The 16949-nt window shown below is 35.8% G+C and overlaps 1 protein-coding gene across 12 annotated transcripts in view; it reads left to right on the top strand.

Annotated features, from left to right (window-relative positions):
• The window catches only part of SLC9A9 (solute carrier family 9 member A9), a 236140-nt gene that overhangs the window by 49564 nt on the left and 169627 nt on the right, over positions 1–16949 (top strand). For all 12 annotated transcript variants that reach the window (XR_013955266.1, XR_013955267.1, XM_080605349.1 and 9 more), the window contains one exon: positions 7160–7265. Coding sequence is in view for 10 of the 12 variants with exons in the window: in XM_080605349.1 (XP_080461475.1) it covers positions 7160–7265 (106 nt within the window). In the remaining 2 variants the exon portion in view is untranslated. The remainder of the gene's footprint in view (positions 1–7159; positions 7266–16949) is intronic.

The following is a 16949-nucleotide window of genomic DNA, read 5'->3' as shown; positions in this document are numbered from 1 at the left end:
TTTTACTGATCTAATCTAATTTCAGTCCCCCAAAGGATTAGAGAATTTTACATTAAATTTTTGCTTAATTTAATGGTAGACATTGCTGAAAATATTTCACTGTCCTGTAGGATTTGCTAGTGAATTATAATCTCAAGCCATGCAAAGAGCTCAAAGGAATTCCAAAATCAGTGAAAACACAATCCTCTGAAGGACTGATAGATCATATAAAGCATATAAAATAATCAGTTTTATATGTGATATTACATTTGATATCTAGCTTTAAAAGAGAGAAATCTCTGGTGAAATGTTGTTGGTGTTGTAGAATAGAAAAATAAATTACTGTCCTAGTATGAAATAAGAAATTCTTGTCAGATATGCTACCTGATTTTTCATTTAATTTTTCACTGTGTAGGATTATAAACTCATTCCAAAACCAGTTTTAATTTCCCTTGGTTATGAAAAGCAATTAAGTCTCAAAAGATGTTAAAAACCGATCTGTTGACTCAACAGTTGTTGTTTTGATTGAGTTCCTTATTTGTAATACTAAAGATGACTTGTAGATGTTTACATGTTAAATGAAGAATTTTACTACCAGGGCAGTAAATAAATATGTGCCATTTAGAAGTTCCTTATATTGTTAGGAAAAAGGAAATAACATCATAGCACTCTCTAGGTGAGCATTTAAAGATCTTCATATAGAGATTTTGGCATAAAATTAATTCAGAAAAATTTCAACAATATTCCATAGGTTCCCTTCTATAGAAAATTGCATTTGAACTAAAATTTAGAAATTAAATTATGATTGTTTATTCTTGGGACTGTATTTGAGATTCCTTTATCTACTTCCCAATAAAGATGAATTATCACAAGCTGATATAGAAACCATTATTACACCAAACGTTGAACTAAAAAGAAAAATTAAAAAGAGAAAATCCTTTGAGTGTTACAGTTTAAGAATCTTAGCTCCCTAAAATACTTAGTTATGTTTCTACATTTTGCTTTATAGAAGCTCTCAGATCTCCGGTAAAAAAAAAAAAAAAAAAAAAAGGAAACTTTATTGGACAGACAGGTTGTTTTCAAGTGAATCAATCACTTTACAAGAAATATCTCTTTCCAATAATTTATTCATTATTGACAGAAAAAGCTTCTCATTTCAAGACATCAGGTGAGAAGTTTAATTTTTAAGAAGTAATATTTTAAAACATCACCAAATTCTCTCTTCGTTAGTCTTCGATTTTAAACATCAGACCAGTATCTTTCAATCTGATCAACAGATATCATTTATCATGTATTTGGGGAAATCATGTCTTCTCATTAGTCAATCTATGTAAAACAGCACAGACTTGTTTCACTGTTTTCACTGTTGAAAGTGTTTCCCTTGTTTTAGTACTACATTATGATTTCTAATATAACCTAACTCTGGAGGCTGGAAGTTTTTTTGTTGTGATGCATTCAAAAGGGACAGAGCAGTTGTTCACGCCTGTGTTCTGGTGCACATGTCACTCATCAAGAGCACCAAAGAGGCTGTGGAAAAGGGGCTGGAGTGGAGAATAGAGCCCTAACTCTAGGTCTCTGGGCACAGAGACTTGCAAAATGAAACTGCCTCATGTGTGAGCATGGATAAGGATATCTGGCATCAACTGTCTTGTGTTGCTGAAAGGCAGACACAACAATAAGTCCCAGGAACAGGCTGCTTCAGGGTACCAGTAGCTGTAACGGAATAATGTGAATGACAGAACAAAACTGGCACATGAACTAAAAGATTTGACCTCTGCCTTAGCCACCAAAAAATAATAGGAAAGTATAGCTTTGGCAGTTTGTCATAGCTGTTGTTATTAACACATTTTGTGCAATGACCTTCCAATCCAGAGACATTTCATGTATCTTTAGCACTTATTTTTTTAACTTTTGACATTTCAAGCATAGAAAACAGATTTACCTTCACAAGGTTTGCTGAAGCACAGCTATTTCTGAGCTATATGAACTCCCTTACCTTTGGTCATATTGATAATCACAAGGCTCTTTTCTATTTGAAGTTACTATGGTTACAGCTGAACCTAAGATGTGAGTTGCACTGCTGCTGTTATTGATAAAATTGGATATTTATCAGAAAGAGCAGTTCCTGTTTCTCATAAAATCAGAGGATTTTGCATTAAAAAGCACAGTTTATAAATACAGCAGAGTAATACATTTTTGCACTGGTTCTATAGGCCTGTTTATATGCATGTTTTTAATTAAAATATTTTTTCTTTCTCCTTATACACCCCTGATCTACTCTGTGAGTGGTGTTTATTAGGGAAAAGAGTCTATAATTAAAATTGGAATTGTTATTTTTAAAGAAAAATTGATGGAAAACATAAGTGAGACTTCTTTCATCGGATTTACATTACATTTGATACTGAACTCCTAAGAGCCCATGAGTTATGAAGGATATTAATTGTTCTAGTCAGAATATTAAGGTAAGATAAAACCAGTAATTTATATAATGGTTGCATTTATTTTCTGAGTTTCCTTGTTCTTTTCAAACACAACAGCAAAGAAGTATTGGATACAGTTAGCTTACGGATTGTTGAAGTTTGCTGATATTTCAGTTATACATTTTCAATTATCCTTTTTACAGCAATTAAGATCAAGTCAATTTTTTTCTATATATGTCAAAAGATATCTTTCACAGACCAGCTCCATGGACACCAGTTCTGACTTGGATACAATCAAAATCATGCTATGCTTAGAATCTAACAGATGTTCCCTCAGTCCATGAAGTCAAGGAAGAAGAGAATCAGATTTCTCTTGGCACAAGTACTGAGAAAATCTTAGATGCTTCATTATTTCAGGCTTCCCACCGCTGATTCTTTTAATGAATTTCACTACCTTTTCTGAGTCAGGAGCTCTGTTACACGTATTTTTTTTGTTTTGTTTATTTCTATTTGTGGGAGTTTTCTACTGCCACAAAAAAATGTTTGCTGTCCCCAAATTACCAACACTTCTGTTTAGTTCTTTACCTGTCTCTATCTCTGTCTTCGTGTGCTTAGATTGAAATAAGAGCTTAAGAGTCACTGTGTAGTTTAAGGAAATGTAGTTTAGCATTTTTTTAATACATACTATCACACTGTATCTAATGAATTATACCAGTCTTTAAGAAGTTTACCACACAAAAATTAAGTCCTACCTACTGTGCCTTCAGAAATCTAGGGAGGCCATACTGCAATGTAGTATCTAAAGACTATAAACTTTACTTAAATGTAAATCTTCCCACAGATTAGATGTCACAGATTACTGTGATATGATGGTAAATGCTGAATCTTTAAATTTGTTCTCTTTTAAAGTCGTCCATCAGACAAAACATAGTGTGACTATTTCAGACAACAATGACTATTCACAAAGTATTCTTCTATCCGGAGAGTAATTCCATTTTTTTTCTCCCTTAGTTCAGTGTCATGTCCTTTTTAATGTGCCCGTTCTCACGTGTATCCATAGATTCTCATAAGCAATAAAAGCAAATGTGATCTTGAATAAATGACTATATGGTTTTGGCAAAAAAATGTAAATGTTTTACTGAATTCTTACATGGGATGGATGTGCTAAAGGTTCTGCTGCTCTCTGTTCTTATGCAGATACCATTTAACATTTTCATTAATGAGTTGGCTAATGCAATAGAGGATGCTTCTTTAACATATAATAATATGCTGAGAGGAGATAGCAAGCACTTTGAAAAACAGGATTAGAATTCAACTTAATCCTTGCAATAGTTTAAAATCAACAAGGATAAATGCTACAGTTAGGAATAGTCATCTTAATAGATAGAAGCTAAGAAATTGGCATTTACTGCTGAAAAGGATTTCAAGTTTACAACCTGAAAATGAGTCATCAGGACTAATAACTAAAATGGGGGGGGGGGGGGGGAGGAAAACAGTTTCAGTTTCATAAACATATTCTACAGCATCATTTCACTCTATTTCTTGACAGCAAGCATCAGCTACAGTAACTGGATAGGGTTATGAGCACTGTATTTCAAGAAAGATACCAAGTGATTAGAAAATGTTCGGAGTTTTTTTTTAGCTAGTATTCAAAGGGATAGAAAATATTTTTGAAAGGAGATGATCGGAGGAAGCAAGTCAGTTTAGAGAGGATATATCTGAAATGAATCTTTGAATAGGAAAAATGTTGCTGAAAGAAAGAAAAAGTCAATAAATATGCCAAATTATTTGTGTCTCATTAGGTTAGGAATGGAAATTACAGACTTGAAGAGTAGGAGGGGAAATATAGGTTAGACATTCAGGAATAATTGCATTTATAAACTGAAGAGTGGATTAGTTTCCCTGGGATTTGTGAAACCAGAAACACTTCAGTTCTTTAAAAACAGATCAGATAAATATGTGTCATCAGTGATGACACGTATCACTGATAGCCTATAGCGTCTTGGGCTGGGGGGGAGGGGGGGGTTAAGGACAGAGTGGATACTGGTAGTGGTCTTCCTCCGGAGACCAAGATTCTTCAGCAAGGGACAGAAAATGCTGAAAAGAAGATCCAATAACCTCCAATGGGAGTGGGAGAGACATACCAAATGGAAGATACTTCCAAAGAAGTGGGTGAACTAGTTGAGTCTTTCACAGAGGAGGCAAGTGGCGCGTTATTGTGTTGATTGCTTTATTATTTTGCTTTCATTCAAAAAGATCTGGAACCAGATTTGGGGAATAGAGTTCAGAGAGTAAGAGAATATGCTTGTTACATAAAAGAAAAGGTGTTGTTTTTGTAGGAGGCAAGAGGAAGGAGAGGAATATGTAGGCATCTGTCTAATTAGCTTGGTCTACTCTACTTAAATACCAACAGTATCTTGGACTTTGATTACTGTTCTGTTTCCCTTCTATCATTTCTAGAGGGAGTATTAGTGCAAGCCCAAAGTATTATGCTAATAAGCAAAAGCTGGAAGTGGCAAAGAGTTTTAGAAAACTGGTCTGTTGTTATGCCATCAAAGAATGTGAGACTAAATTGGGTGCACATTTAGCACATTTAGGCAGCATTGCCTCATCAAGCAAAAAAAAAAAAAAAAAAAAGAGAGAGAGAGAGATTCATAGAATCATAGAATATCCCAAGTTGGAAGGGACCCACAAGGATGATCAAGTCCAACTCCTGGCTCCACACAGGACTGCTTAAAAATTAAACCATATGTCTGAAGAGCGTTGCCTAAATGTTTCTTGAACTCCAGCAGGCTCAGTGCTGTGACCATTTCCCTGGGGAGCCTGTCCCAGCGCCCGACCATGCTCTGGGTGAAGAACATTTCCCTAACACCCACCCTGACCCTCCCCAGTCCCAGCTCCATGCCATCCCTCGGGTCCTGTTGCTGTCCCCAGAGAGCAGAGCTCAGCGCCTGCCCCTCCGCTCCCCTTGTGAGGGAGCTGCAGGCCGCCATGAGGCCTCCCCTCAGTCTGCTCTTCTCAGGGCTGAACAAACCAAGGGACTTCAGACATTCATACATCTTCCCCTCTAGACCCTTCACCATCTTTGTTGCCTTCCTTTATATGTCCTCTAATATTTTTATGTCCTTCTTATATTGCGGTGCCCAGAACTGTACGCAGTACTGGAGATGAGGCCGCACCAGCACAGAGTAGAGTCGGAGTATTGGTGAACCAAGAAAATATCCTTGCCGATAAAGGTTATTCCTATACCTTAGAGCTGTTCTGAGGAAATAACTCTTTTCCTGGTTTAAGGTATAATCATAGTAGGTCTAGATGGGTGAGTTTATCATGATTGTGAAATAAGCTAGTTCATTTAAATATAGCTATATCAGCAAATGTTTATCCACACATATCTCTTAAATTGCCTTCTGTAGAATAACACTTCCAGAATTCTTCAAAGATAACACATCAACAGAGATCACTGTGACATAAAATCCCACAGGAGAACTGACAATCTGTTTTAGGTTTGTACATATATATATATATATATATATTTAGATTACTTAGATATTTAAGCACCTTTCAGAAAATTTTATGATTTCAAATTTCCAGTAAATTTGATTAAGACAGAATATAATCACCTGTTCATGTATTTGTGAGCTATCAGCAGTCATCTCAATATGAAAGTGTATAATTTCCATTTCTGAAATGTCAGATGTTAACATGTCATCCTGAAGGCACTCCTAATATTTGAGATTTGTAGGCTATAAGGACTGAATCAATTGCACAATTACTTACTAGAATGAGCACCAGTGAAGCAGTGAGTTACCATGTAATTTTCAACCATACAAATATTTGGAGGCATTTACATTAAATGATGTTTGAAAAGTGAAAGCTCTGCTTCCTCCATGCAAAGAGAGAATACTAATATCAACAAAGAACATGGATAGCTTTTTTCATTTAGAGATTATGAAATGCTAGGAAGGTCTACGAAAGGATTGTGTACAGGTTAGGAAACTGAGGCATAAAGCAAACAAGGTGTCCTTTAAAATCCTAAATATGGTACAGGTATCTAAATGTCCTTGAGGATGTGTGTCTAAATGATTTAGCCAACAAGTTTAAATATGACACAATCTAAATTTTTTCTATTGCACTGGTAAGGTAAAAGTCAGATATAGCATACCACTTGGAGAGTAGGAAGGGACTTAAATCAATGATACACTGAAGGAACCTTAAAATGGGTTGTAAATATCAGTTGTCCTGATCTGCATGAAAGCTTCATGACTACAGATGTGCTACACTTGAGGTGAAAGTGGTTTTGTTGTTGGTAGGACAGGGTACAAGGTTATTTTTCCCTTTGAGTGTTCCTCAATAAAAACACGTTACAGATGGATAAACATTATTATACCTTCTTAAAACAGGTAAACCACTACTTTAATCCCCCACAAAGCCCATAGCAAACCCAACTCTTTTCAGCACCCTTATTACTCCTTGGTGACAAGATCCAAGTCCTTTGTGTACAATAAAATATACTGTGACATTTTCATTTATGCATGATTCTGTGTGTAAGAGGGAAATCTTTTTCCTAACTAGCTGAAGCAACAAAATACATAGACTTGCTGGATTTTAGTATCTTATATACTTCAGTTGACCCCTGTTATTAGCCACTTGGGTAGTAAATCAGATTAGACTTTTCAAAGCCCACACCCTAACATTACTTTATTTCTTGAACTGCCAGAGGAATATGAAAATAACAAATTCACTGTTTTGTCTCCATACAGTGACAGTCCTTGCTATTTTCCATGAGCTGCATGTGGACACAGATTTGTACACACTACTGTTTGGAGAGAGTGTTCTAAATGATGCTGTGGCTATCGTGCTGACATAGTAAGTACAGCCACTTTGATTCTTTACTTGGTGAGGTAATTCCAAGCTTTAATTGCTGATATCGTTTTCAAATTATATTGTTTGTCCAAATATAGATAAAGCATTTTAAGTTTTCATCACAGAGATGTCATTTTGGAGTTGTTCTTGGTTTGTTAAATAAAATAATTCCAATATTATTAATAGCAATTGAGTATCCAAAATGCAACTTTCATTTCTTTCATTTTCTTCAGCCTAGAAAGCAGTATATTCTGTAAAATGTGCATATTTAATTTAACATGATTTCTTTTCTCAACAACATATATTGAAAAAATAATGCTGAATGGGCACCTAGGACATAGGGCAACCGTAAAATTGGAGTCAGAACTTTTGAAATAGAAGATATCTTTTATTCTTTTACTTTTTGCAATCTATTGTTTTCCATGATTAAAACCACAAAGTGGTACACTGTAGCCCAGCTTATCTCCTTCTGCCTATTAAATCTGACAGAGTTTCAGCTGGTAATGTTATCTTAAATTTATATAAAGCCTTTTCATTCTCAGGAATCCTCAAACATCACAAATGATGGGTAAAAATCATGCGCTGTCCTAAAAAGAGAGATGCTAAGTACGTGACTAACAGGATCTCAAGTTAACTCCACTCTACATGTATTAGCTTACTAGAGCTTTGCTAGAAATACAAATAATCCTCTGAAATAATCGTAAAGTAACATAACTGCAAAATCAAATTCAGTTTTCTGGAATGCTTGAAGGTGCTTCACATTAAGCCCCAATTCAATGCCACCTTTTTCCTTAAAATACAGATCCTTGAACTAGGATTTATGCTATTCTTGAAAAAAAAATGAAAAAGAAAAAAAAAAAAGATTTTTACAAAGGTTAGTCATTAAAAAATGACCTCACATTTTTTCTGAAACAATTATAATAGTTGAATTTTTTTAAAAAGTAGTTTCAAGGTACTAAAAATAGTAATCCTATTTAATTTATTATATTACAGTTATCAGTCTAGTTATGTTCACCTACACTAAACTCCTTGCATTGTTTTTAGAGCAAGAATGATATTTTCAAATGCTGAATCGTCTGAGCACATCTGGGTTGGAATATGCCACTTAGCAGAGCATCTAGTATGTCAGATAATAAAATGCGCAAAAGGAAAACTAAGCAAGGAATGGCAACCTCGGTAGAGGGGACAGAAAAGCATCCATTAAGGCAGCTTTAAAACTTGGAAAGAAGCTTGTAGGTGACAAAAAGACTGAAATTTTCTTCTCTGTTTCATTTGGCTTTGTTTAATAGAGACCTAGACATTTACAGCTCATTTAGACTCTTCATTTGTTAAAGCAAGATTCCTATAGGCTGTGTAACAATTATGCTACATGCAGCACAGGGACACTCAGAATGTTTTAAGTGCCTGTAGTTTTCAGTCACTGTGATGTCAAAGCGCATGGGTCTCTTCAAAACTGAAACTCAACTGCAAAACAAATCTAGGAAGAAAAGTACTATCAGATAGCACGTGATTCATGACTTTCTAGCCTCTGCTCAGCTTCCTTGTACTCAGGTCTAGGTTAGGACCCTCAGCCTGTACATGGATAAAAAAATCAACAGGAATGGTGCCTGACACAAATGCTGGCTATCTCCTTCTTCTGCTTTCTTAGCTATACATGGTACATTACAAACTTTCTTTACTATAGAATCTCTTGTCCCTGGAAAATTAGTGTATTGTTCTGTATATCCAGTGTGAGTAATACCTCGATTACTCTAATAGATTTAGTCATTTGCAGAGACTGAAGAGAATATATGGCATTGTCAGTTTCACATTTCCTTAATTTCTGGCTTAAATAATCAGCTTCTGCACAGAGGAAATGTTTCTGCAACTTAAAATGATCTTCCTTTCTGTAGCTTTGTAAGTAAAGCTATACTGTTAATAATGTCAGCTTCAATGTGTTAACAACCCAGTAAACCAAACCGAATTTAAATGAAGAATATTATTTTTCTGTCACTATGAAAGAACAGCTAGGGGTTTTTGTGTTTTTGTTTGTTTGTTTATTTTTTTCTCTGTAACGTATACACATTTTCAGGATGGTGCAAACACAGCATGCTCATAATTACAGTAATAGGGAACTATTTAAAAAGGTGTGAGAATAATGTTTACAAATACGGAAAAGCAATAACAAGTCATTTTGTACACAGTGAATACACAGTGTGTTTCATCAACTCACAAAATAACCAAGTTAATGTCTGCAGGAATGACTCATTACAGGAAAGGAAGAGAAAAGAGGGAAACCCCTTATGGTTAACTGTTGACGATTTGGCAAGGTGAAGGTAGTAGCATGGCTATCTGCCAACAGGGCTTTATATTGATACCTGTCTTTTCCTCCAGCTTCTCCCTCCAACATCTATTTTTACTGCACTGTGTATCATTTAGTTAAGAAGGACAGCAGTCAGACCAGTTACCCTACGTTTCACATTTTAAACATTCAAAATTAGTCATTTTAATGTTTATATTAAGGATTGTTTATACCAAGGATTCATGATATTTAAGAAAAATAATAACAGAGCTACAAGAGAATACTTATTAGCTGACTAAACATGCCTGCTTTTATGTGGAAAAAGCTATATGAATAATTATGCCATGAATATTTACTATGTACTTTGTTCTCCAGGAAATGGACTTGTCACCTGTGTACTTATTCTCTGTCTATTTACAGCCTAAGCTTTATCTCTAGAAGTAGTTTATATGTGCCAAAATTAAAACAAACAAACAAGGCATACATAGGAAAATAGATATTTGAGCTTCTTTTGGGTGTTTAAAGGTGCTATATATAGTCTTTGTGATTAGAGAGTGAAACCACTTTGTGATTAGAATAGTGTAACATCCCTATTTGGAATCTAATTTTAAACATCAGATTGCAGCAACCTTTTATGAAAGCTGTAGGATGAAACATTCAAGGTGATATATTTCATTTATGAATTCCAGACTGAGGAATATTTATCATTACTAAAAAATGTAAATACTACTTTATAGACAAATACAATGAACGAAGAAGTGTCTGTGCACTGGGGAACTTACTAGCTGTGGACTGCATTCTAAAGATCATAACGGAGAAACATCCCAGTAACTTCAGTAAATTCAGAATTGTGTGTGATGAAGATTGTTGAATCGGGTTGAAAATTAATAATTTATGAATATTTTTGAGCAAATCTTTAAGATTAACCTCTTATTTTGCTTTCTTTCCATTTTCATTGTTCTATGTACCATATAAAAATTGTTGAAGCAAACATTTGCATATATTTTGAGTGCACATGCTGTAGTTTTGGACTTCGCATAGTTTTTGCATATTTACAGAGGAATTTGTATAAGAAAGTGTGGAAGAAGTTGTAAAAATAGCACCGAATAGCTTGAGATATGACAGAAAAGTAGCTGAACAGGTCATTAGCATCAAGATAGTATATTTAGCAGAGCTATTTAATCTTCCTCATGCTGAGCGCTCTCTGAGTGCAGGATGTGGAAAGCAGTAATGAATACTGATACATGTTCTCTGCTAACAAATTATCTTAGAGAACATTGCACAAGAAATGTTTGCATTGTTGTCAGTGTGAGAAGTGTTTGTATCATCGTTATGCAAAAGAGGTGCCTCCATTTCTCCACTGGCTTTTGTACCATTGCTCAGTTCGCCTGATGAGTTTCATCTCCTTCCTAGAAGATGTGATAGTGTAGAAGTCACACTGGCAGCAAGCATGTTAGCTAGTATGTATAAAAAAATCTACGATTAACATATGATATTGTCTTTCATATGTAATCATCAGAAGTGAGTGGCAGCCAGGGGACATGGGACATATGACATTTGGACATGGATTTATTAGTTCCAACAAGAAATTGAATTATTATTGCCCATCCCTCTGTTATATGCAATCAAGAACAGTTTGATACGTGAGTGAAGTGGAAATCCTGGGGATAAAAAGTGTAGAGGAAGATCACGTAGCAGAAAAGCCAGAGAACATGGATTCTAGCACATAGGAAATGAAGTCCTACCTTGTCAGAATGCTAATTGCCCTAGAAAACTGCCAAGTTTGGATATTTCTGGGCAGAGAGGAAAGTAATACTGCAAACATAGTTTTCTTATAAAGTTTGGCTTGTTGTTTTTAGATACCTTAAATGGTATGTAAAGGAAGAGATGATAACCTTGGAGGTTCTGTAGAAGAAGGTGAAGAGGAACATAACTGAAAAATACTGAGTTGGTTCAAATTGGATATCCTGCCTCTTTTGTAAAGTATCAACAGGTTGGATGCATTTCATAAAGTTCACTCATGCTTATTGGCAAAAATTAGGCTATGGAAGGCTTGGACTTTGACATAGTCAAGATGTAAGGATCCTTTTGCAAAAATCTAGAACCAGCACTAAAAAGCTAAATTCTTAGAGCAGTAGGAGCTGGAAGGGTAACAGGTCCTGTTACTGTATGTTTCAGGAATTCAGTGAGCCTCTATTGGCCAGATAAAATGGCACGAATGTGCAACATTCCTTTTGTTTTGTTTTGTTTTGGAAAATCTACGCTAGTAAAAAGGTGCTGCAACCCATTCTATAAAATAAACTTCCCTGGGTTGGTTCAAAGATTTACCAAGCAGTTTACTACGATGAAGAAATTTCATTTCCCAGCATTGTTGGAATATGACTTTTCTCTAAAAACAGATATATTTCAAGTCCTTTTTTCATGATCCAGCTACAGCACATGACACCATATCCGTGCTTGATAAATTAACTGTCCTTAGAATCCAAACTCCTTTGTAATAGTTTTAAAGACTTGTAATTTAAGACAAATAATTTGGAAACAGCCTATTTCATCTTGCTTTTATCTTTCCTTCTTCAAAATAAACATCAGAGCTTATCCACTAGAATAGAATACAGCATAATGGAGGCGTTCCAATTATTCAGTCTGTTTGTGGGTTAGTATTGAGGGGAAAGGGGGCAGTATTGCAGGGCTTAGTATTGAGGAGAAAGGGGGCAGGGCAAATGAATAATGATCAGCATTACTATGCCCTGTAGGGAAATCCTTTATAAAAGTAGTTTCATGGCTCCTCTTAAATATTTCTAGGATGGACATGTTCCAACACTTTTCATAGCATAGCTCTTCTCTGCTCAAAAAATATTTTCATTCTAGTCTAGCAGTACCATATGCAACTTAATGTCATGTTCAAACCATTCTGTCTTCTCAGAAGTTCTGGTAACTTGCATAGGGCTTTCTAAAGTAACACAGCAGAGGTAACTGAGACAAGTGAGCAGAGGTGAGAGAAATTTTTTGATAAACAGTATCAATTTCCATGGGAAATAACTCAGAAGCCAGTGTTCAGCTCAGTTTTTGCTAGTTCCTTCTAAGGTTGACATTTCTCAGACAGCGATCCCTATGATTGCCTTAGGAAGTCAAGAGAATTCCTTCTGTCACACCGGTGATCCTTAATAATAGGTACAGTCATGATATTACTAATTTTAGTTCAGTTCAGATCTCTCCAAAATACATGAAACTCTTTTGATCAAATGGACCTCAAATAGAAGATGAATAAGAACCTTTAAATCTTTCTGGGTTTAGATATTTATTTGTTTACCAGTATTTTTATTACTTCTGAGGTTTAAATTCTATTGGTATGGCATCGAACAAGAGGTTAAGTTTACAAAGGAGGAAAAATGTAGTCAGAGACTGAAGAAACAGACATTTGACACACACCAAATACAGGTACAAATATTCAGTTTATATTCCATTTAACTTGGTCACTGGTTTGGTTAATTAACAACCATTATCAGCAAATGTTACTTTCTTACTTTTCACAAGCAGGCTTTATTTCTAATTGTGATTCCTTGTTTATTTTATATTAAAATCAGTAGTCCTATACAGGAAAAGAAAAGACAGTGTAACTATGCTGCTGAATAATGAAATTAGGAGCTGGGATTTGCAGGAAATAATATTGGCTTTGAAAGGTATGATGGGTGTCTCCTTGGTGCATATCTCACTAGATGTAAGGCTCCCTTTAAGAATATTTTAAGCTTTCTTCTTTTGTCATGGACTGTCTGTGATTTGGGTTCTTTGCCCTTCAATTTTCAGAGCATTATTCTGTATAGAGTTTGCCACACTTTGATCCCTGAACCCACTGAATAACAAATTTCAGAGGAAAGACAGCTGAATGTTCTCATCTCATATTTTTCCCTTATACTGCAGTTGCAGTCAGGAAATGGCCATTAAAAGTGACATGGTGGGATCTCATATTTACTGTCTCAAAACCTTTCGTGTTATATGCAGTCATTTAAGACTTTTCTATCACCAATACTTTGTTTCAGTTTCCCCATCATCTGTAAGTAAATAGGATTTCATTCAATCTAAGAATATGGTGAAGTCTGCCAGCCTGTAACCCATATCTCCTGCTGGATTTATTAGGAACTGTTAGCAAACAGTGAAAACTATGATTGCTTCAGTATTGAGTTATAGCATAACAAAAAAAAAAAAAAAAAGACTGTTGCTTCCTTGTCCCTGTATTTTTAGCCATTTTAACCATTTATTCATACCATCTCTCAATGTCTACTATCATACTTTTTCAGTCACTGAAGTAAAAAAATAAAACAAGAACAAAAAGTGACCAACAACAACAACAACATTTAAATTCTATTTATCTATTTATTTCTAACATGTATATTAACATGCATAAATGTGTTGACAAGCTGTTACTCACACAACCTAGGCAAATCAGTATGTAAATCATAGTGTAAAAAACATCCTATTCAAAAGTGGGCACTTCTGCACACACAATTAATAGCTTTAGTGTACCCACACGTAGAACTCTTCAACCTACGTCCTTCTTTCTCAGAAGTGTATAAGCCTCATTCTTTGCCAGCTACTGTACAAATAGCACACAGAGGTATACTTCTGGCCAAGGAAGAAAAGAGGAAAATACAGGCACGTGCCATCAGACAGATGAGAAAAAGGTAAAAAGGATTAACAAAAGCAACATTTTCTTGCCTAAAGAACATAAGTGGCATATAGACTTCTAAGAACGGGAAGGGATGGTGAAATAGGGATGAAAGAAAAAGTATGAAACTGAAAGGCTGAGGGCAACAAATGGACATTATGAAGACATGGCTAGAAAAAAAGAAGCAAGCATAAGAAAAGACATAGTAAGAAACCAAGATGTGGCACACTGTGTAAATGCAGATCATGACATTGATACAGAAACCTGTAGATTGTAAACTCTTAAGTTCTCTTAACTCTTGTTCATTCATAGGGATGGAGAGGAAAACCTTAGTTTACATGCATGATTATTTTTCCTCTGGTGCAGTTCTGCAGAATTTTGTTTTGTTAGCAATGTCTGTGTTTGAAATCCGTAAGTTGAAAATGTGCTCCTGAAGTGGAAGGAAACTGAAAAGTGTAATAGTTAGGTCAGTTAGTTCTAAAGAATGGTGCGGTCTAATCAGGTGATGAATCTGATTCAGGAAAGGAATGAGATTCTGCCAGGAACAGAATGTATGGGATATGTCCCCAGACCCCTCCTTTGGAGCTGTTTTTACATAAATAAATTTGGCAGACCTAGAGGAACTGGAGCTTCTCTGTGCTCAGTTTGAGCAGTGGTAGGCTTAGATGGGTGGTTGCTCTTTGTGCAACCTGACCGAGAACTTGCCGGTCGAAGAGAGACCAGCGCTGCCTCACAACGGGCATATGAAGAGCTGCTCCATGGTACTGACTTGCATGACTCTGAATCCTTGACAAAGATTTGGAGATTGCAGTAATTCTGTGAGCTGCAGTTCTGAACAAATGACTAAGAACCAGACCTCTGGAGTCAGCCACAGCCTCATTCCACATAAAATACTATTTGTGATTATTCTCACAAAGATTCCTGGGAAGGAATGACTGCTACATTGTGGAGGGGAATAAATAGGATTTGCTGAAAAACATGAAAGAAAGCAAAATGCTGGATGGAAGCTCAGCCCAAACATTTCACTTGCTGGTTCCCCTTGGACAAGGTGAAATTGGCTACTATTACTACTACTGTTAGAAAGGCTTATATACCAAGCAGCCACTCAACCAAACAAATAAGAGTAACTGATAAATTAATAGAGCAAGGAGTTAATTGTGCAAGTAGTGAGTGATTTAAGAAGGGGGATGTGGAATCCTTTCAAACTATTATTTCTATAATAATGAAATTATGGTTGCCCATCTGCTCTTTTTACCTTTGAGGAAGGGTTTAGTCCCTGCTTATTTTGTTGATGATAATTAGAGTTTCACGTCACTGACCATCTGGAACAGGAGATGCAAACACTGGGAAGCTGACCAAGCTTGCTATTAGCGTGAACTTTAAAAGAGCTTCTTTCCTAGAATAGAGGAAATCCTACATAATATGGTGGAGTCCTTGCTTATTAGAACTTCATTTCTTTTTTTTTCTCCGTGAACCTTACTGTACAGAACAGTTTTGTGCTTAAATCAAGGGAAAAATACTATTGAATTTCTGTAATGCTTGCTGTAGCTGGAATTTCACTATGAAATGGAGGCTTGGAACAGACCGTTTTCAGGAAATAGTGATATTCCTCATCACTGTGTTTCTTTCACTTTTTAATGTTTCATACCTCTTTTTCCAATGTCAGCTCCACATTAAAATTCTACTTAGCTTCTAGTAAATATATGCTAAAGGTGTCTCTAGCTATAAGCTATCTAATTGACTCTGTTTTGTTTATGCAATTTATTTGAATAGGCAGCCTCCGTTTGCTGTCTGGTAAACTAGAATAGATTTCAGTGACTACTGTTATGGAGATTACCCTCAGGGATGTATGAAAATGTAACTTAGCTCAAATCAGCTGGGAATGTCTGTACTTGTCATATCCAATCAAATCAGGCTTGCTGGAGGTATTTCTGTCCACTTTTACACAAACAAAATGATAACATTTAAAAATTTGAAATGCAAGCTCGGAATTAAGCATGCTGCTTGCAGAGCTTGCAAATCACATCTAAGAGGCATTTATTTAGCTACATTTTCCATACAAATGACTGAATTGGCATCAAAGCTTCTTCATTTCAAAGATTTCAGTTGGGAACTCTTCATAACTGAAATACACCCTGGTACGAGTCAGCTTATTTTTTGAGCTCTTCCAGATGTTTTTCTTTATCCAAATAACCTTTCTCTAGTGAATGACACAGATTTTCTGAGGAAGATAATTACATACAGAGTCTAATTCCACTTAGAGAGACAACTCCCTCTTAGTCGAAAATGAATGTATTGATACTATTTCCCTTGAAGTGTTGCAAAAGAAAGCACATCTGGATGAGGGCACTGTCCATAACAGTCTGCCTGGTACTTGCAGTAGAACATATTTTCAAGTCTTCCTGGGAGGACAGACAGTAGGAAAGGTGTATGTACTGGAAAGGCAAGGGAGAGTTTGCCAGTTCATTTACTGGTACCCATCAATACCTATTCACTGTTGAAAACCTTTCCAGAAATACTGTATTTAAGAGTACGGCTATTTCAATGACACAGAGGTTGTGTTCCAACAGTATAAAACCCCATCAAAATTCTTTTATTCTTTGGAGATCAGGTTGTGATCGCATGAAAGAGATGCAAGAAGAACCTGTTCACACTGTGGTAGAATGGGCTGCGTATTTCCAGTGGCTACCCAGCAGCAGGAAAGACTGAAGTCCCTAGTGATCCTCCCCAGCTTAATTTGAAT

This window comes from Anser brachyrhynchus, assembly GCF_964034855.1.
Source record: "Anser brachyrhynchus genome assembly, chromosome: 9".
NCBI classification, from domain to species: domain Eukaryota; kingdom Metazoa; phylum Chordata; class Aves; order Anseriformes; family Anatidae; genus Anser; species Anser brachyrhynchus.
This window is presented reverse-complemented; position numbering and strand designations above follow the sequence as displayed.